General features: G+C 37.0%; 4 protein-coding genes across 5 annotated transcripts in view; 1 reads left to right on the forward strand and 3 right to left on the reverse strand.

Annotated features, from left to right (window-relative positions):
• Positions 1–3,106: 3,106 nt before the first annotated feature.
• LOC107588155 (zinc-binding protein A33-like) lies at positions 3,107–5,149 on the reverse strand. The gene is made up of 3 exons (XM_016276171.1): positions 4,926–5,149; positions 4,720–4,746; positions 3,107–3,690 (listed from the first exon to the last, which is right to left on the reverse strand). The coding sequence occupies exons 1-3, from the start codon at positions 4,945–4,947 to the stop codon at positions 3,164–3,166; spliced, it is 576 nt and encodes a 191-aa protein (XP_016131657.1). The 5' UTR covers positions 4,948–5,149; the 3' UTR covers positions 3,107–3,163.
• Positions 5,150–6,866: 1,717 nt separating this feature from the next.
• On the reverse strand, positions 6,867–17,289 carry LOC107588154 (GMP reductase 2-like). 2 transcript variants are annotated; one of them, XM_016276170.1, is made up of 12 exons: positions 17,016–17,289; positions 16,849–16,891; positions 16,465–16,600; positions 15,967–16,086; positions 15,269–15,352; positions 15,002–15,175; positions 14,823–14,904; positions 14,628–14,734; positions 13,076–13,118; positions 12,023–12,182; positions 7,347–8,833; positions 6,867–7,254 (listed from the first exon to the last, which is right to left on the reverse strand). In XM_016276170.1, exons 3-11 carry the CDS (start codon positions 16,549–16,551, stop codon positions 8,644–8,646), a joined length of 1,047 nt encoding a protein of 348 aa, XP_016131656.1. In that variant the 5' UTR covers positions 16,552–16,600; positions 16,849–16,891; positions 17,016–17,289; the 3' UTR covers positions 6,867–7,254; positions 7,347–8,643. The 2 variants fall into 2 exon arrangements, with proteins under 2 accessions (XP_016131656.1, XP_016131654.1); XM_016276168.1 differs by lacking the exon at positions 16,849–16,891.
• Positions 17,290–17,404: 115 nt separating this feature from the next.
• LOC107588156 (NEDD8-like) lies at positions 17,405–18,526 on the forward strand. Its single transcript, XM_016276172.1, has 4 exons — positions 17,405–17,588; positions 17,812–17,859; positions 17,988–18,070; positions 18,153–18,526. The coding sequence occupies exons 1-4, from the start codon at positions 17,571–17,573 to the stop codon at positions 18,271–18,273; spliced, it is 270 nt and encodes an 89-aa protein (XP_016131658.1). The 5' UTR covers positions 17,405–17,570; the 3' UTR covers positions 18,274–18,526.
• An 883-nt stretch (positions 18,527–19,409) lies between these two features.
• Positions 19,410–27,946, reverse strand: part of LOC107588204 (large neutral amino acids transporter small subunit 2-like) — a 12,927-nt gene continuing 4,390 nt past the window's right edge. Inside the window, exons 3-10 of the mRNA XM_016276230.1 lie at positions 23,591–23,716; positions 22,370–22,523; positions 21,951–22,074; positions 21,513–21,616; positions 21,191–21,287; positions 20,935–21,084; positions 20,571–20,748; positions 19,410–20,313 (exon numbers count right to left, since the gene is read on the reverse strand). Of these exons, the coding sequence (XP_016131716.1) occupies positions 20,156–20,313; positions 20,571–20,748; positions 20,935–21,084; positions 21,191–21,287; positions 21,513–21,616; positions 21,951–22,074; positions 22,370–22,523; positions 23,591–23,716 (1,091 nt within the window). The 3' untranslated portion in view covers positions 19,410–20,155. The remainder of the gene's footprint in view (positions 20,314–20,570; positions 20,749–20,934; positions 21,085–21,190; positions 21,288–21,512; positions 21,617–21,950; positions 22,075–22,369; positions 22,524–23,590; positions 23,717–27,946) is intronic.

Here is a 27,946-nt window from a genome sequence, read left to right on the forward strand (position 1 = left end):
TATACTTTATTTATGCTAAATGTTAGCATCTTTATATTTAAAATATATCTTTATGAGAAGAATAGAAGATCTCTGTTAATTATTTATTACCAGAAGTCTCTTCCTGGTCCTCAGGCATCATTTTAGGATTGATATCCTCCACAAGGTCAATCATCATGACTTCCTTTATGTTTACGACTTTCTCATGAGGCTCCAGTCTAGTCTCATTGTAAGAGCTCTATTACACATCAGAGTTTCAGATTGAGACAACAGCTGCTCAGTATCTCTAAGATCCACTCTCTTGGTGAAATGCAGGTGTTATCATGACTGCTTTCCCAGCATTCCTTCAGCAGGCAGGCCTTACAGAAGTTATGTCCACATGGGGTCATCATGGGATCAGTGGACAGCTCCAGACAAGTTTTCAGTCAGTACACTGCTTGAGGAAGCCATTACTGAAAAGAAAGAAAAGCTTAACACACATTACAAAAACAAGCTAAAAATAATATGAGAACAGAAAGACATAGATATTTATATAAATACATATTTCTAAAATATCTGCAAATGGTTTGATTCAAAGAAGAAGTTGATTTATTCATCATTGTTTATTACAGATGATAATGATATACTTTATTTATGCTAAATGTTAGCATCTTTATATTTAAAATATATCTTTATGAGAAGAATAGAAGATCTCTGTTAATTATTTATTACCAGAAGTCTCTTCCTGGTCCTCAGTTTCTAGAGGTTGTGAATGTTCTGTTATCACCGTTTCCCTTTTGTATCCTTTACAAATTGCAAAAATGAACTCTGAAGTCTTACTAAATGGACAAATGTGCCATCGTATTGACATTAAAATTATATCACAAGGTGAATGCTTGTTTATACACTACTTTTTTGTCATTAATCAAACGAAGCATGTTACTAGCTAAAATACAAATTGTAAAAATGCAAATATATGTTTTTCTCAAAGAGTTGCACATTCTCTCTAAGAGCTGTGTTGCACTTTAGATCAGGACATTTGTTAAATGTTGCTTTACAAAATGGGCAGGTACAGCTCTGACTGTTGTCCCAGAACATTTCCAGGCAGATCTTGCAGAAGTCGTGTCCACACGGAGTGGTGACCGGATCATGAATACATCCAGACAGATGGAACACTGGAGCTCTTCAGATTATGGGCCACTGGTGCAGAACAGGAAAGCAAAAGAAATCTATTAATTTCAGGAATTTCTTTTTTTTTGCGTTTTGAAGTGCACATTTTCTGTTCTGAATTTAGCAAGTAAGTTTTGTGCACATTTTAAGTTTTGAAACAAATGAGCGGGTTGCACTCTGGAATTTTTTTTTAATTTAAATTTTTGAACTTTTTGAACTTTTTTTTATAAATTATATACACTTACCTGTTGTGATTTTCTCAAAGAGTTGCACAAGATATAGATATATTTAGATACAAGTAGCCTACCGTGGTTAAAAATGGAAAGCAGTTGTTCTGTAAATAGTTGCATGCACCCAATACTTTCTGGCTCTGTCTGAGGTAGAATTTTTCCGGAAGAAAAATAAACAAAATTTATTCTGAATATGCAAACAATGTCAGAGGCCGAAAGCACTGGTTGTCTCCAACTAAAACAGAACAACCAGAACAAGGTTTCCACTCAATATTAGCCTTGAGTTACAGCTGATTATAAAGCAGAATACTGACATATACATGCTCAGAAAATGTATCTACTGTATCTGGAAGGAATTTGTGAAAAATCATTAATTTGGTTATTTGCGTTTAATACGACTTGTGTGAGCACAAATGGATCTGAAAAATATCAAAAGCAAACTGTAAATATAAAGGTTTCCTCCTATTTATAGGCATATATTATATTATAAAATAATTTTCGGATACTGTAACGAATGCAAACTGACACTACTTGGGGAAGTCGTGGCCTAATGGTAAGAGTCGGTCTCGTAACCCAAAGGTTGCGGGTTCGAGTCTCGTACCGGCAGGGATTGTAGGTGGGGGGAGTGAATGTACAGCGCTCTCTCCCACGACTGAGGGGCCCTTGAGCAAGGCACCGAACCCCCAACTGCTCCCTGGGCGCCGCAGCAAAAAAATGGCTGCCCACTGCTCCGTGTGTGTGTGTGTGTGTGTGTGTGTTCACTGCTGTGTGTGTGCACATTGGATGGGATAAATGCAGAGCACTAAATGTATGTATGGGTCACCACATATTGTTATATTTGTCCCATTAAAACTGTCTTGGAAATCAGCTTAAATGTTGCTATATGTGGCATTATCAATTAAGGCATTTAAGTTAACTAACAATAATTCATGGTTCAGATAAATTAATCTTTAATCACGAGTCTAACCACTTGAAACTTGGTCTACCTGTTTTTATAGTCTATGACCGGTACATAAAGTAGGCTAAAAGTTTGACCTGACACCTAGCGTTTGGACACCGCATCGACACAATTCAATAAAAAAAACATTTCGAGCTTCGACAATAAACAATGTGATAAACTACAGGGTAAGATTTATCCATATGTTCTTAATATTAATTTTCATAAGTTTTCAAAACAACCCATACACAGATGATGACAGTAATGGAGTTGAAATAAAATAAGCATAAAATGGTTCTGCATTGTATGGATTGGTGATGACACATTGGCACCTCTACCTCTGCTAATTTTTTCTATTATGCTGTCATTTGCAGTATTCCTCATGCCAATATTTACCATCAACCAGTGTTATATTAGTATCATTAAAATATATTTTTTTATTAAAATATTGAATTTATATATATATATGTTTTTTCATTTTAATGTTTTTTTAATTAATTGAAAAAGTTTTAAATATTGTATTTTATTAAATAATATATTTATTTATTAATAATAATAAACATGGAAGCTCACATATTTGAGCTTCCAGGTTTACCTAATTTGATGTTCTATTTGATCATTGTTTATATGGGAAGAAAAATGTAACAAAAATTTCTGTCATTAACAAAAAGTTTAAAGATCATCTTTACTTGAGGTTATTGTAATTGGAACATTTTTGTGAAAAGAAATTAATCTTACTAGCAAAAAAAAGAAAGAAAGAAAGAAAGAAAGAAAGAAATAATAATTTATTACACTGACAATCATTCGTCATTTCATTTATTTATTTATTTAATTTTTTTACGAATGGTTATAATTTGCCAAAATACATTTATTCTTGCCGACAGGTGAAATTTTTATCTCCACAAGTAAAGCCTGGGCTGAAATATGGATAGAGTTTCTCAGTGAAAGACTGACCAGTGAAAGAGTAGATATGACACCTGGACTCCACATCATAAAAGGAGACCAAACCCTGCTCATAATCTACATACACACCCACCTTCTGGGGCTTGACTTTCAGACAGAGAGAGACAGACAGGCAGTCACAGGCCTTATACTCACTTCCATTCCTCAACCATAGAGTCCAGAGTCCATTCCTTGGACTCAGCGTAATTATTCCCTTCCTGTTAACAGACTCTCTCGCCACACCTAAATCCCACTCAGTTTTCCCTTTCACCTGCACTTCAAAATAAAATTTCCCAGAGGAGAATCCTTCCTTCCCCAGGACACTGGGACATGTATCAAACCTCCACGGACTGTCCGGGACAATCTGTCGTGTTTCTCCATATCCAGCTTTTTTGTCATCCTCAGACAAGAAGAGTTTTGGATGAGCTGTTTCGGGATCCATAGTCACATTCACTGAGAGAGAGAGAATTAGCAGACTTTTTAAACATATATTTGTAGTATGGAATAAACAAAGGTCTTTCATCAACTTTTCTTTTTGTTATATTTGTCCCATTAAAACTGTCTTGGAAAGGTTTTTCCCTGTGTTCATATTTTTATATCTGCTACTTTGTATGTACTTTTTTACACTTGTCCCACAATTTCAATATTAAAATATGAATATCCATCTACATATTTAAAACTATGATGTTCTCTATTATTGTTTTCTATTATACATTTTTTAATTGTTCCAGTATTTAATTTTTTTAATTGTTTACATGTTTTTTTTTCAGTGTCATTGAACAGCTTGAGATAAAATATATGAGACGTGATTTGTGAAAATATTACTTTTGAGCAGAATTTGTGTGTGTAATATCCAGTCACTCTTTAATTTTGTCAAATGATGTAAAGAGTATAAAAGTCTTATTAAATTGTATGTATTTATTAAGAATAAAATGCTAACTATGAAATTAGCTATGATACACTGTGATAGGTTTTTATGACTTTCAGAAAAAATGAACCAAATTTTCCATGTATGTATATCTACTGTTGGACATTGTTTGGCAAAGCAGGAAAAGTGAGTTTTAAGAGTTTTAAAAGTTCATAGGACTAAAAGTGCCCACAATATATTCATAAATGTGAAAATGTTTGTGTATGAATGTAGGAAAATTGCATAGATGATGTACCTGTAAACTTCTCAATCCTCTTTAGCTCTGAGGAAACAGATTATACACTTGATTATTTTCAAAAAAAACAATGTATGTAAATAATAGAACTGTGCCAGTCTTAGCTTTTAATAGTGTTGAATGCAGGTTTTTATGACTTTCAGAAAAAATTAACCAAATTTTCCATGTATGTATATCTACTGTTGGACATTGTTTGGCAAAGCAGGAAAAGTGAGTTTTAAGAGTTTTAAAAGTTCATAGGACTAAAAGTGCCCACAATATATTCATAAATGTGAAAATGTTTGTGTATGAATGTAGGAAAATTGCATAGATGATGTACCTGTAAACTTCTCAATCCTCTTTAGCTCTGAGGAAACAGATTATACACTTGATTATTTTCAAAAAAAACAATGTATGTAAATAATAGAACTGTGCCAGTCTTAGCTTTTAATAGTGTTGAATGCTTACAGAATAATTCTATTTATATTTATTCACAATAGAAATTCAAGAAAAACAAGCTGTTTTTGATATACCGGACATGCTCACCAGTTCCTGTGATCTTCACCATTGCACCATTGAGAAATTCTTCATGCTTTGTCAGGGCTCTCCTCAGAGCGTCCTCCCTCAGATGAGTATCAGTACTGAACCCAGTCCAGATCTTGGTGTCTAAAGGGCTGCACAGGGATGGATAAATCTACAGCAGGAGAGAGAGAGAGAGAGAGAGAGAGAGAGAGAGAGAGAGAAAAATCCCCCAGCATGTTGAGTGTTATCCTGTGATGTGAGCAGAGAGAGAGAGAGAGAGAGAGAGAGAGAGAGAAAAATCCCCCAGCATGTTGAGTGTTATCCTGTGATGTGAGCAGAGAGAGAGAGAGAGAGAGAGAGAGAGAGAGAGAGAGACACTGACCTGTAGGAGGTGCAGGTGATCCTCAGTGTGTGAGAGCTGCTCCAGCTCAGTGTTTCTCCTCTTGAGTTCAGTGATTTCCTGCTCCAGCTCTTTAATGAACTCCTCAGCCTGCGTTTCTGCAGCTTTCTGCTTCTGCTCCATCACCTCCAGCAGCTCATCCCGACATCTCTCAATGGAGCGCATCAGATCAGTGAACAGCTCAACAATGTCTGCTTTTTCTTTTTCGGAGCTTTGCTAAGTAAAGGATAATGTAGAGTCAGTCTTATTAAATGGCCACCAAATTTACATAGACATTTATGCATTTAGCAGATGCTTTTATCCAAAGCGGTTTACTAATAAGAATGACCAAAGAAATTCATCAAAGAGTCAACAATATCCGTAATACACAATTCCAGGTGTATTACAGGTTAACTAGTCTAGGAAGCACGCAAGAGAAGAGGGGAAATGCAGAGAAGATTTCAATATGGCGTTCTGACCACATTAAATAAAACTATGCAATGAACTTTCAACAAGAGTAACCTTGGCGAGCTGTACTGAGCGTTTGATTTCTTCAGTTTTCTTTATTCTGCTCTGAATCATCAAATTAACCTCGGCTTGTCTTCTCCCGAACTGGAACTGTGGACAGAAATGAAACTTTCATTAAGGCAACTTTTGAAAGCCGTTGAAGCACAGATAAAGATGAAGCACCTCTCACCTTCCTTTCTTCACTCTCCTCCTCTACAGGAACAGTGTTGTGGCTTTTGTGGTCTTTTGTCGTACACGACAGGCACACACACTTCTGATCATCTCTGCAGAACAGCACCAGCGGCTTCTCATGCTTCGGGCATATATAATCCTCCAGATTCTCCACAGGGTTGATAAGTTTGTGTTTCTTCAGTTTTGTTACAGTGTTATGAGGCTCTAGGTGTATTTTACAGAACGATCCTTCACAGTGCAAGCAAGACTTCAAAGCTCCTCTCTTTATTTTTGTACAGGCGTCACATGGTACTGCACCAGGTTGGACAGGACTTTCCACCCTCTTCAGCCCTTCAACAAGCTCTCTGAATTCTCTATTGATGCCAAGTTCTGGTCTCAAATGAAAGTTCTTCTTGCAAAGGGGGCATCGAGTCTCCATACTGCTGTCCCAGTGTTGACCGATACATGCCATGCAGAAGTTGTGTCCGCACGGAATGGTTACTGGGTCACTGAAGAAATCCTGACATATTGAACACAGGCACTGTTCAGCCTGGGAACTGATGGAAGAAGCCATCGCTGGTGGAAGAAAACAAAATGATTGTACAAGCAATGCATACACACACAATATCTCTACTTGCCCCTCCCTTTTAAACAAACTGAACCTGTCAAACCAGTTTTGATACAGGATTTAAATTCAACATGTACTTCAATTGATATTACTATAAAGATTTGCATTAAGTTACAAATTAAGTTTGAAAGTGAATTTCGAATGGCTTTTAGAATAATAGACATTAAGAGAAATCATAACAAAAATGCAAGGTTGATGCACCAGTCGAATAAGCCCTTAGAAAGGAATACATTTCACTAACAAATTAGTCATTTTACTCACCTCTAGGTCTGTGTGGCCTCTTGTGTGTGTCTTCAGTGCAGCTGTGGTGTAACGCAGGAGGAAGGAAAGCGTGTATTGTCACCTGTTCCTCATTGTACGCATGTCACCTTTTTTTTCTTTTCTTTTTTACAATATGTGACATCGTAACCGCTCCCATGCAATTATGTTGTAACTGACTGTATTCTGATGTATCGTGTGGTAACATGCTTTAATTTTGAGACGGACTCATTTCACTTTCTCCCTGCTTCAGTGAAAACGGATCCAGATCCAGTGTTCTCAGCAAGAAGCAGTCTGTGAGAGTCACAGGGAAATCTTTGGAATTTTCTGTTCCTGATGTGTTGTGCATAAATTACTCCTCATCAGTCTTAGATGTAATAAAAGAAGGGCGTTAGCATGTTTACATGGACCTTGACAAACAGATCAAAGGCTTTATTGACACAAACACAATTATCTGAATTCAAATTGTAAATTAATATTTTGAATATTGAACGTTATGTACCTACGAAGCAAACACAAGTCATTCTTCAGTGATCATCTAATTATTTATTTTCACAATACAATACAGAGATGTCTGAACTGCAGTGAAATATAAGGAACAAAATGTGATTTAACAGCATGTAAAAATTTGAAATCAAATTAAACTGCCTATTTATCTGCCAATAGGGATCTTCTGGTTTTCAGCAAAATATGTAAGTGGGGAAAAATGTATTTCTTAAACATTCATTCATATCTGCTCCAGCAGCAACTTTAAATCACAATCAATGAGGACACTAACTGTAATGGAATGCCAAAAGTATTAAATTAATAACAAAAAATACAATGAAATCATTAAGGTTAATTAAGAGTTAAGTATTAAAGTTTTACGTATACAGTATGTCTAATGATCAAACCAAGCTCAAATGCATAAAATTATGCCAATACTTATACAGGAACTGATTAAGACTTCAAAAGTGTGTAATATCACCGCATTTGTTACATACAAACACAGGAGAAACCATTAAAAGGGTAAAAAATACCCTTGCTTGGTCTTCAAATTTATTCTATTTAATATAATGGTTGTTTATAACAGAGGTCTTTAGCATATTGTATAATAGACAGCTAATACTTTAATAATCCTTGCAAGGATCTGCATTGGTCTAGTGAACTGAATGACGAATCAGAATGTTCTCAGAAAATCTCAGAAATATCATATGAATATAAGACATTAGGCATAGACATTCAGCTAAAATCTACAACGAGGTCTAAAATAGTACCTGAAATTTCTGGATAAAATATAAGGCTCTAAAAGAGGTTGTTTAGACAAATGAACAGGGAACAAACTCAAGATTTTAAGGCTATGACCTAAAACACAAACTGCACAAAACATATACTTTCAGTACGGTGTAATAAATGGAACCAAATTTATGTTCTCATTGTACTACAGTGTAGTATAAGACTAAAACAGACAGAATGTAAGAAGTTGGTAATACAGTGTCCTTGAAAACTCATCAAATAATTCTGAAATTAGAAGTTTTCAAATAGTGATTATTAAAAAATTAAGAGGCCATGCAGTTGCTTTAGGCCTTAATACAGCATCTGGGGAAACCTTTGAAATCAAAAGCTTATGTGCGGGCCCAAAAACACTAAATGATGATGTGAGGTGTGTGTATGTATGTATGTATGTGTGTGTGTGTGTGTGTGTGTGTGTGTGTGAATATGCATATGTGTGCATCTGACTGCAGAGAGAATAAAATGACCTTTGCATGGATTTGGCATAATTTGGCCCATTATGGACCTGATTAGACCCTAGTACTGGCTTAATTATCATTACCAAATACTGCGTTGAGTTGTTGGGTCACCCTAATGAAGGTGGTACGACGACTCAACTCTTTCAGCTTAGCAGCACCCACGTAGGTGCAGGTGGAACGAACTCCACCCAGCACATCTTTCACCGTCACCGCTACAGGCCCTTTGTAAGGCATTTCAACTGTTTTACCCTCTGACGCCCTGAAAACAAACAAAAAAAATACAATCAATATCAATCAACTCAAGAGTTGTGTTGACAGGCCAAAAATCACTCTTTTTTTTTAAAAATCAGAATGCACAGGTGCAAATCAAACTGGTCATTAGTAGGGATGTAACGATGCACCCCGAGCCGGTTGAAATTGATACAAATATGTGACGATTCAAATCGGTTGAGATGTCAAACGAATCGCAATATATTTGGGGGTAGAAGTTTATGTGAATGTATCTCTGAGGGGAACTGACTGTCTTAAGAAAAGTTTAGATGGCATTTTCTTTTTATCGTGGTTCTGTATAATGCATATTAAAACAGAGTTCATAAACACAACGCTGCTGTGTTTATAGCGGCAACCAAGGAAACGTCTCTGGTTACTCACATAACCTTGGTTCCCTGAGATGAGGGAACGAGATATTGCATTTTGCTAATGCTTATGGGGAAACCCCTTCCTCCAAATACTACTGAATCCTTATTGAATCACGTCAATGGCGTTCAAGTAATATATATATATATATATATATATATATATATATATATACACACACACACACACAGTGTGCGGAGAGAATATACACACTTGTTAAATGTGAGCCAAAATCATCACAATTAAAAGAACCAAAGACTTAAACTACTTCAGTCTCTGTGCATTGAATTTATTTAATACACGAGTTTTACAATTTGAGTTGAATTACTAAAATAAATGAACTTTTCCACAACATTCTAATTTCTTGAGATGCACCTGAATATATATATATATATATAAATACGAGGGGCTTCCCTCTCTATATAAGGCAACGCTTGGATGTCATCCATTCAGAATCTTGAAGCAACTTGGCATAGTAAGATCCTGAGCTAGGTGAGACGGCAGTAAGTGCAATTAATCGCACATTTTTTTCTGTGATCAATCCCACCAAACATTAAAGTTTTCAAATATACTTTTATATTGCAATAATTTCACATCCAATCTTCAAATTAATGTAGAAAGAACAAAGACAACTGTTTAATGGCATTTTTTATGACTATCAAACACTAAATTCAAATTTAAATAAAGATTAATCCTTAAAGCTACAAAAGTTATTGACTTCCTAGTTTTTCTTTTGTACTTTGATTAACAGATATCACAGCAGCTGGGTTATTAGGTTATTTTGGTTGCTTTAAGAGCTGCCGCTGCTGAACATGACTCGGATCTGACACACATCATATTTTCTCAAAACTCTTTACCTTTTCTGGCCGCTTCATGTCTTAAAGTCTCTACAGTGCATGCATAATTATTATGCAAGTTGATATTCTGGTCATATTTTTTTTCCAACACATTTGACCAATTTCAGACCACATCAATCTAAATAACTACTATTCATTTAGTCTTTAATCATTTATAAATTATATATAATTGTCTATGAAGGATGGAAGTAAACAACGCCTTACATTCAGGTGTGCATAATTATTAAGCAGGCTTTCTTTTACAGATAAAATGAGCCAAAAAAGATTTAACTCAAACTGAAAAGTCAAAAATTATTAAACGGCCATGAGAAGGATGCAATACTAATGCAATACGAGAAAAGGCATGACCATTGGAGAGCGAAATGCTCACTGGGTCAGCAGGGTCAGAAAAAAACTGGTGGAGAAGAAAAGACACATTAACAGCAAAAGAATTAGGAATTAAGGTGAAGAATTAGGTGTGTAACCATCAGGAACCCTTTAGTCTCCAGTTCCACCATTTTTCAGAACTGAAATCTACCTGGAGTCTCCAGAAGTACAAGCTGTCAGATTCTCAGGGACTTAGGTTAGGTAAAGAATCCTAAAAAAACGACCCCTGCTTAATTAGAATAACATGCTGAAGTGTTGTGAAATATGAAGACTTTTATAGACAGGCAGGTTGAGAATGACTCTTAAAGGACCAGCACCACATCCTCTTGTACCACTCTTTCAAGAATTTATCTTCAGGAATTTGCCAGTAAATTTTGGAAGGTCATTTTTAGTACATCTCGACAAGACAGACTTTTCAGAATAGGAGATGGACTAAAAATGATCTCCCAAAACGTAAGTTCATCAACTTGGATGATGGCCACACGGAGCCTGAGAGTCCGGAGGCTCATATCTGCACAGTGGGGGCAGACCGACTCCCCAAGCGCCGCCTCTGAGTGGGCGTGACCCAGGCAGAAGACACACGACTCATGGTCATCAGAAGTTTCTATTGGCTCTACACAGGAGAGGCAATCGTGAGAGGTCATCCTTGTCCAAAGCTAATCCAGAACACAGCAGGGGAAGAGAAGGCGTTGTCCACTGCAGCGTGTAGATCACGGTGAGTAGTCTTTGAAGATAGGCTTCTTGCTTCTTGCAGAAGGTTGGCTGAAGGAAAAGATTCTGAATGGATGACATCCAAGCACTGCCTTATATAGAGAGGGAAGCCCCTCATATTTTGCGCCATTGGCCAGTGAACTGGTGTAATTCAATAAGGCTTCAGTAGTATTTTATTTCATTTGGGATTTGTTTTAAAATTTCAATTTAGTTTTGTTATTTTTTAATGTCACAAAGAAATGTGCAGCATTTTGTCCAAGCAACAATAAAAGTACATCTTTTTATTTATAATGTCTTAAATCTCATTTTGTAAAAAAATAAATAAATTGTGAGTAAATCGTAACGTGAAATAATCGTGAATCGTATCAAGTTGAGTGAATTGTTACATCCCTAGCCATTAGATTTAATATTTAGGCCTGACTTCTGACACTTTTGGATGAGAACAAGAACAAAACAACTGAATTGAGCTGGATTATGACACTACTGCCTTCTGTAGAGCTGCTTTATAGCTGAATCAAATTCAGTTCATAACTGATGGATTTTATAACAGTTATTAACTGTTATTTCAGTTATTAAAATTAACTGAATCAAGACGGAACTGACTTGAGTTGAATAATGATGCTATTGTCCTTTTAAAGCTGCTTTACAGCAGAATTTGAATTTGTATAATATTTAGAGAAGTTTGTAGCTTTGATTCTTTTATTGTCTGTTTATTTCTGTCAAGCTGCTTTGGAACGATCTCTATTTTATAATGTGCTACATAAATAAAGATGACTTGATTGCTTATTTATCAAATAACATTTGTGTAATGTAATTTACAAACCACTAGATAAAATAATCCACAAGCTTCAGCATGATATTGTCTCTCATGAGCTTACCTGTACTCAGCTACGCCTCCTGCATGCTTCTTCATGGCCGTGTCTGAGCTCATGCCATAGAACAGTTTGTACTTCTTGCCATTTTTCTCTATGATTTTGCCCCCACTCTCAGAATGACCAGCAAGCATTCCTCCCAGCATCACAAAGTCAGCTCCCGCCCCTGCCACACAGTTTAGCCAATCAAACACAAGACTGATGTGACACTGGTTGTGACCAACATCTAAATTAAAGCTGCAATCAGCGTTGAAAGGGCCCTTGCACCCGGAGCCCTCTACCTGGTGGCCTTAGGAAAACAGTGAACGGTGGGCAATATGCATTTAAAGTGGAGGAATATAGGAATATATAGGAGGAATATGTCAAAAGTCATGTCAGCTGTCAGCTGGTGGCGCTATGACTATAACTGAATATTGGCCTTTAGATGTGTTCAGGCCAAGACTCTTATCAAACGTGTGAAGTTTGGATTGGACATTGTATGATTGTGTTACAACAACATCATTTTCCACGGCGAAACATCCAAATTTGTCAGGCCGCCATGGATACGCCCTTTAACAAAAACTCAAGATCTTCAGAATTTATTATCGCACAGGCCTTATGATTACACTGACCAAATTTGAAGATGATTCGATTAAACTGTAGGAGGAGTTTGTTAAAGTACAAGGCCTGAAAGTGGCAACACCTGCACAAAAATGGTAGAGGAAAATCAAAATGGCTGACTTCCTGTTGCGTTTAGGACTTTGCTCTAAGATACTTTTTTGTAGGTATTGGGACATTACCGAATTTCATACATGAATGTGAAACATAATGGGAGGAGCACTTCGTTTAAATTTTATAGGTGGCGCTATCAAGTAATTTTGCCATGCCCAATTCTGAAACCAAATGCGATTCACTTTGGAGAAGAAGAAGAAGAAGAAGAAACAGAGCAATTCCAAGAAAATGTTGCCTGCACATGTAGTAAGGAAACAAGAAATATACTAATCCAACATTTGTGGCTACTAAGATGACTTGCTTTCTTGTGTTATGCCATTACTATAATGCAGCGCTACCAAAACTCACCAAATGCTTTGGAGACGTCGCCTGGGCAGGTGCATCCCCCATCCTACAGCAAGATGAAAAACAGATGAGTCCCACAAATACATGAACAAAGATTCTGTGTCTACAAAGCATGCAAGCAGCAGGGTGGGTCTGTTACTTTTCAATGTTATCACTATAAAGCCTGACATAATGTCAGAAAAACCATTTGTTTAAAGGGGTCATGAACTGAGAAATCAAATTTCCCTTGATCTTTTGACATATGAGAGGTCATTGTACTATAAAAACATCAAGTTACAAAACTTTCTCGTTAGTCTTAAAACAGCTATTATTGAAATCAAGCTCAGAAAACGACTTGTTTTGGAATGTGCCACTTTATGACGTAATAGTGCAGCGAAAGCCCGCCTCTGCAAGATCAACGCCTGCTTCTACATCACTGCCTGTTTAGCCCCTCCCATTGATACGTGCATACATGTAGCAGTAGGAGAGGAAATACAAAGTAAGTTGTGAAAAATAGTCTATAAATTCCCTTCCTTGTGATCCTAACACCGTATCTAGATCGGACGCGAGCGCTGTTGTGTCATGTTGCAAATCAATTTCTCTTTCAGGTCAGAAGTGCTTGTATGTCAGAACTAGAGCGGGACATCAGTTTACTGTCAGGGATTTGTTGTGTAAAATCCGTGCCGCATCCAGTGTAGACAGAATTGCAGATTATAATGGGTTCGGTTGTCTAGTCGCGTTGCGCCGCTCGTGTCCGGTGTAATCCAAAAAAATAGAGGAAAAAAAAATATATATATTTTTTTTTTCATGTTTCTTATCATATTTGATACATCAGGCTTTTATAGCCCATGTAATATAATATAGTGAGAATATGGAGCTTATACTCAAGGAGGAAAAACAGGCCCAAACTGAGCAAAAATATGCAATTTGGAGAAGAATATTACATATTGTGGGGCTTTTATTTCATATGGACTAAAAGGAAGATGAAATTCTGATAGCTAAATCAAGAGATTTTTCACAAGATTTTTATAACGTTATAAGAGACCCCTTACATATAATGCACATAAATATCAGTTGTCACTCTATATCTCGCAATAATATATCTCAGTAAATGGTATTTAAATGTTCAGCCTTACGATCAAAGCTCTGCGGTTTTAATTTTGGGGGGCAAAATATAAAGCAATGTAATACAATGATGATTAAGAGATAAATAAAATAAACATTCCTAAAAAGCCTGTTTTATCATAATTGACACTTACATTTTAACATGATTTTTCTAAAACATGATGTATGGATAATCAAGTAAACCTAAGGTGTTTCAGTCCAACAAATGTTCATCTTAAAATATTATTAACATTATTATCCTTACACTTATGTTTACTTCATAACACAACCTGAGGGTGGCGATTTTAGATTTATAAAAAAGGCCTTTAATCAGAGGACAGAAGGCATGTAGTAGACTATGTGTAACAGGTTTTTCATGTTGATTTAGAAGCTGTAGAAATTCACATGGTTAATGTAATGTGTGGCTTTATCGGATTAATTTAAGAACTTTGCTCTGAAACACGAGTCTCACAGATATGATGTGTCCACCCAGGCCGTGTGCAGCGTCAGCGCACTCAATGACTGCACTCAGCTGAGGATAACCCACACCAGTCTTCTTACGAGTGGTGCACACAGAACCTATACACATGAACATATGTGTGAAACTGGTGTAATATGAATCTGAACACCATCTTAAACCGTGCCAATAGACGACTGATGACATCACCTGGTCCAATGCCCACTTTGATGATGTCAGCACCAGCAAGAATCAGCTCTTCAACCATCTCTCCTGTGACCACATTGCCAGCCTACAAAACACAAAAATATATTTCAAAATATTAAGATGACTGTTAACGAGATAATGTCAATAAAATGTTTATCTGTTGTTGTTGACAGGTAACTGACCATAATAGTGTGCGTAGGGAACTTCTGCCTCACATCTTTGACAAAGTTGACAAAGTGTTCAGAGTAGCCATTGGCCACATCCACACATATGTACTGAATCTGAGGTACAGCAGCCACAATGGCCCCCAGTTTCTCAAAGTCCCCATCACTCGTCCCCGTGCTGACTGCTACACTCTGGAGAAACAAAGAAAGCATGTCATCATTTAAATATCAATAATCTAGAGATCTGCTGACTAGATTTAAAATTCTAGCAAAGATGTTGCTCACCTGTAAGCATTCTGGGTGCTTGGCTGCAAACTCCTTCCAGTCATCCACATAATAATGCTTATGGATGGCTGTAAAGAGACTAAACTACAAAAAAAAAAGACAATAATTATTATAACCTGCCATCTGTTAAGAGGACAAAAAGGGCACAAAAAAAGTGAATTTTGTGCATGTTCTGTCTGAAAAGATGAACTTATTTTACTTTTTATTGTTCTGGTCAACTCATCACTAAACTGCGTGAAAACACTCTAGTGTCGACATCATTGCTCATTCCAAACTCTTAAAGTGACCGGCGTTCTTTATATCTTATCAATGTAACAAACACATTACTTTAACTAAACATCAGATTATAAGTCTAACTAAACATGCAACAGTGCACACTTATCATCTGTAGACCCTGAGAAGTCATAGGCCAAAGTACAAAGTCAGAACTAAATTCTGGACATCAATATCAAAAATAATGCATTTTAAACATCTGTTTTTCATGCCTTTTTAATTAAAGAAATTATAGAAAACTGTGCTTTTTTTGACCACTCGACTCTTCATCAGGTTATGCTGACACAAAATATAGAGTTTCTGATAATGTACACTTTTTCTTCCTGTGTCTATACATTTTTTGACATCATGGAGGTGTTTGTTCAGGTTTCTGTTGAGACTGATGTGTTCAGCTGTATAGAAATTAGAAAAGAGTTCATTCATACCTGATGTAAGACTAAGGCCATTTCAAAAGTCCCCACGGTGTCCATGTTGGCAGCTATGATGGGAATCCCACGGTAACTGCCCTTTGAGTTTCTAAATGTAAAATTGCGCATGAGATCCACCTGAAACAGATTAGAAACAGAAGAGTGTGAAAAGTAATGAAAGTGATTGCAGTGGGACTTTAATTAAACTGAGGCCAGACCAAACTAATACTCTATCCCCCGGTTTCATAGACAAGGCTTAAGCCTAGTCCCAGACTAAAATGTAAGTCTGAGCTGTTTCAACTGAAATAAACTTACACTGACTGATCTTAAAATATATCAGTGCCTTTGTTTTGTCTCAAGATGCACACCAGTAATGTTTTCTCTAAGGCGCGTTTATAAAAATTAATTAATTTCCTAATTGAACTATGGCCTAATCCTGGCTTAGTCTAAGCCCCGTCTGTGAAAGGCCTATATGTCATCTATAATGCAAATAAAAACATATTAAGAGTGACTAACCTCACTGCGAGATTTGAGAGTGCTTCTTTTGGGTCGAAGCAGCACGTCCTTGAAGTCGAGCTTGATATCATTTTCAATGCGTGGCATGGCTGCTGAAGAGGATGGCCTTGAGACTGCTCTAACCGTATCTCACTGTCTGCAAAAACACAAGACAAGGGAAAGAAAAACATTCCCACTCCTTCAGTTATGAGAGCTGAGCTGCAGAGGACGAGGAAGAGGGAGGGTGATACAGTGTGAGACAAGAAATATTATTTTTCATAATTATTAAAAAAAAACTCTAAATCTATTATTAAACATTTTGTGATACCAAATAGCTATTTAATTTCAGACAGTAAAGCAATGCACCATCAAAAAATTAAATAAAATGACCCTTAAATGTCTCACATCTGGTTCGGTGTTCTGCACATGTCTTTAGCTGTCAGATAATCTAGGCCACAAGAGCATAATTGATGATTTTCTGTCATCTTGACACTAAATGTTTTTACTGTCCATTACAAACAATTATACGTGTGTCCTTATATATAGACGCTACAAAATAAATGTTGTCCTACCTATAATTGGAGACGAGAACCTCCTTGAAAGGCTGTATGAGAGAGAATGACACCGCTTTCCGTGTTGGAGGCGGTCATTTTAGGAGCGCGGATGTTTACGGCTGTCAGCGCGTGTTCTGTAGTCTTTAAACTGACGGCTTGCGCGTAAATTCAAATTCGAACGATCGGCGAAAAACTACAGACAACGACTGCTTCGCAGCGTACTGTCGCAATAAATGTCGCACATTTTATTTTTCCCTGTCAGTTTGAATTCAACTGAAATATTTTGTTACTTAGAGTTAGTTTAGTAAGTTATGTGTATTTAAATTATAAAATATAAAACAATTCGTTCATTTTACGAAATTCTGTCATCAAAAGCCTCTTATTTTTCCACACAGCCCCTCGGAACGTTTCCTACAGACACTAGAATGGTAGGAATTATTTTTTAGTAACGCAGGAAATTCAGTGGGAGAATTGTGGAAATAATTTGGTTAGAGGTGCCTGAACTTCTACCATCACTTTATTGTATTCGCATTCAATTTCCCTGCATGTATTTCTAGAACAGAAGAAGCTACAATGCTAATTAAAGTCAAGGTAAGAAATTAACGAAGAACAGCTGTTTCATTCAGCCCAGTTCTTATAAAGTATGGTTCTAGTCTGAGCTATTAAATATAGTAAGGCACTGCGAATCAGACAAACAGCATTTTATTACAATGTGAAGTACATAAATGATATTATAACGAACTGTCGCATGTAAATGATAAAAGGAGGGAAATCTTACATCTAAATGAATTAATCGTCCTCGTTGTTTTTAAAGACACTCACTGGCAAAGAAATCGAGATCGACATCGAGCCTACAGACAAGGTACAATAAAAATTGGTTAAGGATTTACAGCAAATATTAAAAGATGATCCCGCAGTCCTTTATATTTTACACAGTTGACAGCAAAGAGCATTTGATTTGATGTGTATTGATGCATCCACCCTATTCAGGTGGAGAGAATAAAAGAGAGAGTGGAGGAGAAAGAGGGAATCCCACCGCAGCAACAGAGACTCATCTACAGTGGAAAACAGATGTAATGCATTAAACGTGCACATTTATCATGCTCTTGTACATTTCTGTATTTTTATTCTAAACCTCCATCTTCTCCACCTCAGGAATGATGAGAAAACGGCAGCTGATTATAAGATCCAGGGTGGCTCCGTGCTGCATCTGGTTCTTGCACTAAGAGGTGGGCGGGTCCACCAGCATCCCAGCAGCCTCCTCACATCTATGTAACCGCCAGTCCTGCCTTGGCCACCTTAGAGATCCAATATATTCACACATGTCGTCAGAAACCATTTGAACCATCTGGACTGATGAGTGGTAGCTACTGCATTCTTTGTTGGAATATTCATCAGCTTTTTTTCCTGTTAATGAACCCCCCTCTCTTTCTTTTTGTTAAGTTTACAAGACGTGTTAAAAATCAAGGTAAATCTGATGTATCGGTTTGTCAATAAAAATTGATGCAACCATTTAAGCATGTAACATTGTTTATTCTTTCATCATTCAAAGGTTTTTCAGGATTTCCTCAATTGCTTTGGCTCAATTCAAAAATATTCCATATATATATATATATATATATATATATATATATGTGTGTGTGTGTGTGTTTTTTGATCATCAAAAAAGTAGAACAAAAAGATCCTTTGTATATAACAAAGGTTTCCAGGGTTGTCTGACAAAAAACATCTAAACATTTTGACCAGTATAGCTCACACAATGACAAAACTTTTAGTTTTGGTGACGTTGGCCAATTTACCGACAAAATAACTAGGTTTTGAAGCATAAGTCATGTTTTGAGTGAGTTACTACATTTTGCAGACATGCAATATAGTTGTGAAGTCCCATAAAACAATTGAATTTATAGTTTAGAGAACAAGATTATTTCAAAATGAGCCAAAGCGATTAAGACAAATTTTAATATACAACCCATGGGGTGACTAAATACCCCAAATAAGTTGAAAAACATCTCAATTCTTAAAGAGTTGTGACAGCTGTGACCTATTGGAACAAGGTGACCATCATCATTCAATCATAGTCATTCTCCTGACTTGCAGTAGGTGGCAGTGTAGCAGTCTTTTCATGTCAGCCTAAATAAACAAGTCTTCCCTTCCTGGTTCAGCATATAGATTTATTTGTCGTTTAATATACACTGTTCAAACAAATACAAAACATATAGTAAACAAGAAGACTCTGGTACAAACCGTTCACCCCCATTAATGTGTAAGTGGTAATTTGAGCTTTGTGGTTTTTATCCTTTTAGACTGTACATACCTTAATATAATCTATAAAAGTCATACTTACTGATATTTATATAATTGTGAGGACAATCAAATATGTGACAGAATTCATTCTGCATGATGATTAAAAAAAGGTCCTAGAGCTTTCCTTCAGGAAAGAGAAAATAAAATGTAAAAGAACAATACCAATTTCATAATGACAAAGGAATATGATTAGAATGGGAAAATCAAAAATATCAAAATATATAAACAGAAATGCGTGTTTTGGTGTGATGAAATACACTTGAAATTAGAAAATGTCAAATTAAAATACAGCTTTGGCTTGTAAAAAAAAAAATTTACTCCTGGGAGTGTTGGTGACAGAAATAAAAAAATAAAGAGGGGGTAAGAATTAGAACATTAGAATGTACTCGATAATAAATAAATAAATAAAATGAACCCTGCCAAGGCGAAGCCATGATGTATTTTGGCATTTTTAGCATAAACTAAACAGAATTCTAATTCTCTGTTTCTCATAGAAAAGAATGTTTCAGAAAGGTCATTGTAAAAAATGCACATCCTTCCAAACCAGTGTTTATAAGTAATACATTCTAGAGCTTTATGTCATTCCACATTTTAATGTTGTAATTCTGTTGCACAACCAATGGAGTAGAAGGCAGTTGCTAAGGGACTAGCAACTAGAGATAACGGAGAACTTTGTAAAAGAACCACATAACCTGTGGAGCAGCTAGTCTCTGTTCATTACTCTGTGCAACCCCCTCTTTATGAAAAGGCAAAATATAGAGGTATGTGAAAAATCTGAGTTTGATTTCCAGTGTCTATCTGAATAAGTCTGGCTGCCTGTATGTGAGTGAATGAGTGTGTCTCCACATGTCTGTTCAGCAGTCAGCTGATTTTGGTGTCTGCTCATCCTCTGCTGACAGTGGAACCGACTGCTCCTTCAGTTCAATCTCCTCTCCAGACTCCTCGTTTTTCTTCTCATCCTCCACCGGGTAGACCACTACACAAAACTTCTGACCCAGGTATGTCATCTTGTCTGAAAACACAAAGAATTCAGTTTATGTGCCATACCTTTATTCAAGATTTTTTGATGAATAGAAAGTTCAAAACCAGTTTTTTGAAATATAAATCTTTTCATTATAAATACTGTCACTTTTGATCAGTTTAATGCATCCTTGCTGTATAAAAGTATTAATTTCTTGAGTGTGAGGTACATAGTTTCTCATCAGACGTAATATAGTGATGTTATCGTTAAGCTACACACATCTTTGAACATCATTGTGTTCAACTTACCAACAAATGTATCGAAACACTGGGGTTTGTTGTCCCAGTATACGCCCAAGAAATAGACAGGGACTCCAGTAAGCATGATGGCCAAGCCAATGCCACACACCACAGGCTCCGAGTACAGAGAGAAGATCAGCAGGAAGGCCCAGAACAGCAGGTAGATGACAGGCCACACCAGACTGATCTGTGAGTAGCAGAAGTAACGTTAGCATTAAGAAGGAAGAATTATCTTAAGGTTTCAGCTTATATGGGACGTATAGACACAGTACCTGGAACTGGACAATCACATTAAGATCACTGAGCAAAAACTGATATTGATTTTTACAATATGTTTTTTTAACACTGGGTTTCAGTAATTCTAAGCACTTACTTTAATTGGCCGGTGCATATCTGGTTGTTTAACCCGCAGCACGATCTGCCCCGCAACAGTGACACCGTAGAAGAGGTAGTTGATGAAACCCACATAGTTGATGAGTGTGTACATGTCACTGGTGCATAGCATCAGAAGTGTTGAGATGCACTGCAAGAGAGAGTGTTTGATGTCACATCATGAAGTCCATTCAAGCTCAACAAAAGTAAGAGTGAGGTATAAAGAAGAGGGAGAGGGGGGTATATATAATACTCACAGTGAAGAGTAGGGCTGGAATTGGGGTGCAGCGCTTCACATGAATCATCGCCAGTAATCTAGGTAGATGACCTTCACGTGCACCCGCGAAGAACAACCTGAACAATGTGAGGACGAACCAAAAATACTGTTATTTAGGATGCCAATATATTCAATAAAAGGGAGTATGTGCAGACACAGACAGACGGAAACAAGATAGAAGGACAGACAGACACAGATAGATGGATAGATGGATAGATGGATATATAGATAGATAGATAGATAGTTGAATCTTGTGTATGAATAATGCATGGATGGATGAATGGATGGATGGAGGGACTGACCGAGAGGAGGTGAAGAGGGAGCCGTTGACCCCCCCAAATGTGGACAAGGCCACAGAGATGGGCATGATCCATGACATCACTCCCAACAGCTTCTCACCAAACGTCTGGGAGAGAGCAACAGAGTGGTGAAGGAAAGAAAAGAGAGACAAGCAGAGGAAAAGAGGACGTTGGTCGAATACATGCATTATCATGTCCATATATCTGTGCTGTTTCCTTCAGAAAGTCATTAGAATAGAATGCAGAAGATTCTGGAGTCTGATATATCTGTTTGAATGGTATATTGGCAGGCATCAAGAGCTCATTCCAAGTATCAATCATAGAACTTTAAATATTGATACTTGGGTAGATTTGTCAAAGAATCTCCTGCATAAAGCAAAACAATGTTCAGTTTGCAGTCTGGTAGTGTCTGAGTGCTAAGAATGGACACAGGTCACTCACCACAGCTACAGCATTAGAAGCCAGCAGCTCCTGAGGGCTCATGGCAGTGACATAAGCAATGTTAGCAAAAACGTACACAAAGGTCACGAGGGGAATGGAGATGAAGATAGCACGGGGAAGGTTCCTGTTTGGAAAAATACAAATCAAGAGTTCATTCAGAGGAAGTACAATGCATTATTTCAGTTAATACAACTATAGGATTCCAGCTGCCACTTCAGAGCATTGTGTAAAATTATGCAATGATCCGTTTGGCTCTTTCTACTTGTACATTTTAATATACTGGAGACCATTCTAACAATTGATCCATTATGTGGTTCTCTGCTGGATATTACAAACTTGTATTTTGTTAACACTAATTAAATATTGAAAACCCAGTATTAAATTGTTGTAAGCTCTTGATGAGATGAGAATTGGCTTACACATATGGGTCGACGAGTTCCTCTGTGACATAATTGAGGAAATTCCAGCCACCGTAGGCGAAGGACCCCTGTAGAAATGCTAAAGCGATCAGACCGACATCATAGTCTTGAAATGGCTCGAAAGCATTGGCCGGCTCCAACCAGTAATACTCGCCTGGAGAAAGAAGAAAGGGAACAATAATGAACAAATATTAAAAGGGGAATTCATTATAAAATGCCTCTTGTTTGTTAGCTAGTTAGTTCATTTTTAGAAAAAGCTTTCACCCGAAACAGCTTAAAGTAATCACAAAAACAGCAAATGAAGGTCAAGTTCCCTGATCAAGGACCAAAATGGCATTGTGATCGTAGTAACATAGTAAGTTTATGCAAATCCAGAAAAAAATCAGCTAGATCAAGCTGGTAGTAACCTGTCTAAACTGTAGAGCATTAAAAAAACTGGTACCATGATGTGATTTTTCCAGCAAGGGGCCTTTGATCAATATGGTCTACCCTCTTTGACAGATTCCCACCAGCTAGTAATCCACCTAAAGCAGCTTGAACAAGTTAGAAACAAGCTACCATGTTCCAAAATACAACTACAACTTTTAACTGGTTTGGGGTGGATTTTTTTGAGCCTACAATCTTTTTGTTCCCTAAGCCATAGTATTAATACCACATTTCTAGGGTCAGGTCTTTGGGTCACATGTACTCTCTGAACTCTCTCTGAGAGCATATGTGACCCTGAAGACCCCACATTAAAGAGCAGCCAGTGTCAACTAACCCAAATCCAGTTTGTTTTAGAGATTCTGCATGGAATCACATCTGTCACTCTAATATTATCAGGTCAGTGTCTGAGCTAACAGGCTGTCAGTAGTGGGATCATTATTGAATCCTTTCTGACGCACCAGCTGTGAAAGCTGCATTATCAGTGTTATTCTTTATTAGAGGTTTCAACCCAGTGACTTCTGCTGAGACAACGAGACAGAGAGGTGAAGTGCTGTGCTTTTAGTTTTTCTGGAGAATTTACAGAGCTACTAGAGCTGAAGCAACATGCCCAAGATAACGGGGAGACACGCATGCACACTTCTACAAATGTACACACAAGAACATGCACGGCACGTAGCTACAAACACATGCACACACACACACACACACTCTCTCTCTGTTATTTAGCACAGACCTTCTTGAATAGCCAGTAATATATTACAAGCACACACACATACATAGACATATGGTGCCTACCCTTGCAGATTTGTACGATGCCCATGATGATGATAAGAATGAGGGCCAGAAGTTTTCCTGCAGTGAAGACATCCTGTACTCGTGTTGCCCAGCGCACACTAGCGCAATTCACCCAAGTCAGCAGCACTGAAACACAAAGATATTGAGGTTACAAGGCTGGTCACACACACACACATTATGAGCCTTTGGTGAGATTAATGGCACTATGCAGTTTGAGCAGTCTAGAATGCCAAAGGATTATAAAATAAATTTTTCAGCTATGAGGAATTAATCAGACATACAAATGATAAACTCGGAATAGACCTTTTTATTATATATAAACATTGGAATGCACTGCAATATCTGAGACAGATAGACAGGTGAAATAAGGTTAAAGTCAATGCAAAATAATTATAATAGGAAATTTTACCTTTACATTTATTGATTTGGCAGATGTTTTTATTCAAAGCAACTCAGTATATGTATTCATATTTCAAATCTACGACTGAGGCATTGCTAGCATCATTCTACTGGAAACTTTCAAGCAGTGATTTTTTACCTCATGATTTAAAAAAGATTACATGGAATATTTGTATATACTTTTTTATATTATTATTAAAAGGTGATTAAAAATTAGGACAACAAAGTAACCAGTTAGAGCATATAAAATATGTTTTCTTATACATTAATATACATTTTTACTTATTTAAACTTTTGTTGATAAAGTTCATGTGCTAAATAACACACTCTAAAAAATGCTGGGTTAAATACAACCCAGTGCTGGGTAAAATAGGGACAAACCCAGCAATTGGGTTGTTTTGACCCAGCGGTTGGGTTACTACCCAGAAGGTTGGGTTAAACATATAACCCAACCGCTGGGTCAAAACAGCCCGATTGCTGGGTTTGTCTCTATTTTACCCAGCACTGGGTTGTATTTAACCCAGCATTTCTTAGAGTGCATGGTCACATGCACAGTCTTCTGATAGCATGTGACAGACATATTTGGTCATAAAATCAGAGGGACGCAAGAAACCTGAGTGTGCAAGTAAACTTTGAGTCTTGCACTTTTGAGAACTTGCAAGACATGCAAAAATACTGCTTCATGATTTGCACTTCAGAGTTCCGCTTTGTCCTTTTTCTTTCACATGCTATTCATGTACTTGTAGACAAGAAATCATTTGAATCACTCACTGCAACAGGTAGTTAAACAGACTGATATTGCTATGTATATTTTATTAACCTATCAATGGAGCAATTACGCACAAAACTAGTGTGAACTGGGCATGAATTGAGATTGTCTGTGTACAGTGGCCAAACACAGTTAGAATTCTTGGCTCTCATTCAGTGTCAAACTGCTTACACCTGGAACAGCATCTAGTCACGACAGTCGCTGACATTACAATGCTGGTCAACTGCAATAAGGTGGAGCGGTGTATTTTGTTACACAAAATCCTTGATATTATTATAATCCTTATTATTGTTTGTGGCTAATGGGACACAAACAGTTTGACAGTGCAAAGCAACACCCTGCCTAATACAATGTGAAGGGAACACAGTCAAACCAAACACTACGAAGCTTTGGGCGAGGAGGTGTAATCCTTTTGTCTTATCTCTGTGTAAAAGGAACACTGCCTGTCTGTACAGAGCAATGACGTGCCTTTAACTAAGCCCAATCGTGTCTTGAGGTAAGGGCATTCTGGGAAATGGACTGGAGAGGACGTCTTAGAAGGTAGTGTTTGTGAAACTCTTTCGGAAACGAAAAATAAGCAGAGACAGGATGAAGAGAGTTATAGAGTGTTTCCTTACAAAATTAAGGTAGTGAAATCTGCAGTACATAGTATACCATGCTAATGCAAGAATGCAGAAACATTCCTATGACAGCAGCACTCTTACTACAATAAGCTGCTTACAGTGGAGGTCACACACACACACACACAGGTCAGAGTTACTCATTTAACATGTTTATCACCTTGATATCCTGGATTTGATGCAAGTACAAACATGTGCTAAACAACTTTTCTCAAATTCAACAGCCTGTTGAAAACAATACACTCATGAGCTCTGTTTTAAAACTTTTTCTTTCTTGCTCTTTACTGTCTACATAGGCATCATCCCAACATAAAATGGATTGATCTGGAACACAAATAGCACATCTCACGCACAGGGCCGTATTAACCATTGGGCTAGGCGGGGCTGAAGCCCTGGGGCCCGAGCAAGGAGGGGGCCCGTGATTGGCTGTGGAGTAGATTGACTGGTCATCTGTAGCGCTGACCACCAAATCCCTACCACGCCCCCCTCTTAGCGCTATTATAGTGGAGCTTTTCCGTAAATTCCGTTAAGAGATTAAAACGTAAAATCTGAATTTGGTTTACCAATCAAATGCATTTATTTAATGATATGTGCACGTATAAATCAAGTGGTTGCTGCCCCATATGTCCGCATTTACCTCAACTCTTCACTCCAATCTGGAAACGGTCGCACGAAGAACAATATTCGATAAGTAAAAATGTCAGCAATTCTGAGAGAAAGGGGCTCAATAAATGAAAACTTTAAAGAGAAAACATAAATGAGTAAAATCCCCAGCTAGGTTATTTTACTAAAGCTGATGGAGTGGAAGTTGTTAGAACAGAGAGTGGACCGCGCACATGGAGCAGAAAAGAAAAAAACACAGCGTCATCATCCCCACAGATTTTAGGTTAGTTTGATTATTAACTTGATGTATGTATATTGGTTTTTGTGTTTGAACAAACTTTATACATGTTCGCTTAAGGGTGGTGAGAAAATCCGGTAGAAATCCTATATTTTTGCGCGTCATGATGTAGGCTAAGCTTATCATTTAAACACGTTTTAAGCAAGTAAAATCAAATGGTTTTAAACTGTTCATGGACATTAAGCAGCAGGGCATGCGTGCGTTGAGGGTTCAGCCTGATATGTGCGGCGCGCACCTGCTTGTGTAGTGCCTGACTAAACTTGAGTTCTTTAAACTTGAGAACTTTTTCGCTCCTTGTGCTTTTAGCTTAAAAGTTCAAATACACATAGTTGCAAAATGATCGTCTTTGTGAGAATCCTCTAAACACAGTTATTTGTGTCTTAAATGAACATTAATAGCTAAAGATAAAGCATGTGTAGTATGAGGCTATATGAGATCCTGCATTATATGATGAGATCTTAAAAGGATAGTTCACCCAAAAAATTAAAATACTGTCATCATATACTTACCCTCAAATTGTTCTAAACCCATTTGAATGTCTTAGTTCTCCGCAACATAAAAATATATTTTGAAGAATGATCATAACCAGTTTCTGGTCCCCGTTGACTCCAATAGTGTTTTTTTTTCATACTATGGAAGTCATGGGGGCCCAGCACCTGTTTGGTTACCAGTATTGTCCCAAATATATTATTTTGTGTTCAACAGCAGAAGGAAACTCATAAAGGGTTAGAACAACAGCAGAATTTTCATTTTTGGGTGAACTATTCCTCTAAAGCAGCCTAATATATCCGCTGTTGTCATTTATGTCAATAATGTGAATCAAACATCAGAAAGAAAATCACAAATACTGTTTTATTTTACTGTTTTGAATTTATACAGTGAAGACTATTCAGTCTATTTGTAAATTTTCTTTATATAATACAATATTTATTATTCAGTGCTTTAAGTTTTTCAAGTAGGTCATTTTCTTATGATCTTTGTTCTGTTGTAGCCTGATTTGTGACTCTTTACTTGTCTTCAGTAAGCTTATTTTTACTTAGGCTAGTATTATTTTTTATTGATATTGAAGTTGGTAACAAAAATAATGAAATTTCAGTGCATCAAGAATTTTGATATGGTATAAAAATCCTATTTAAAGCTTATATATATATTAGGGTACAAGGCGCCTTTGATATTATTTTCATCTAAACCACTGGATGGCACAAAAACGTGGCATAGCACTTTCCAACGCATCAGTTTTTTAAGATGCACGTGTATATTTGTCTGATCTTTGACACGATCGCGTGCAGCAGTGCAAAGTTGATTCTGTGCTTACTTGATCTAATATTTTATGTTTTTAAAAATGTTGTAGATTTAAGTAGCAAATGAGAATCGCTAAAATTAATGCATATATCTTGAGAGAAAGGTCTTCTTTGTGATTTTCAGTTTTGTTTTACATAATTAAAGCAACAGTTTTTAAATAACGAAAGAATAAATTTATTGAGATCACATAAACTTAAGCTAAAACACACAAACATACAGTTCAGAGGAAGGAAAGTCTGTTAACAGAGTTACAGAGTTCATAGTTCTACCTCGTTTTCACGAGTGATGGAAATTCACCTTAAGAATTCACAGAGCAGCGAATCTAAATTCACCAGTTCAGCAGATTAGAGAGTTGTTGTTTACTT

Source organism: Sinocyclocheilus grahami, unplaced genomic scaffold, assembly GCF_001515645.1.
Source record: "Sinocyclocheilus grahami isolate Dianchi unplaced genomic scaffold, SAMN03320097.WGS_v1.1 scaffold99.1, whole genome shotgun sequence".
Lineage (NCBI taxonomy): Eukaryota > Metazoa > Chordata > Actinopteri > Cypriniformes > Cyprinidae > Sinocyclocheilus > Sinocyclocheilus grahami.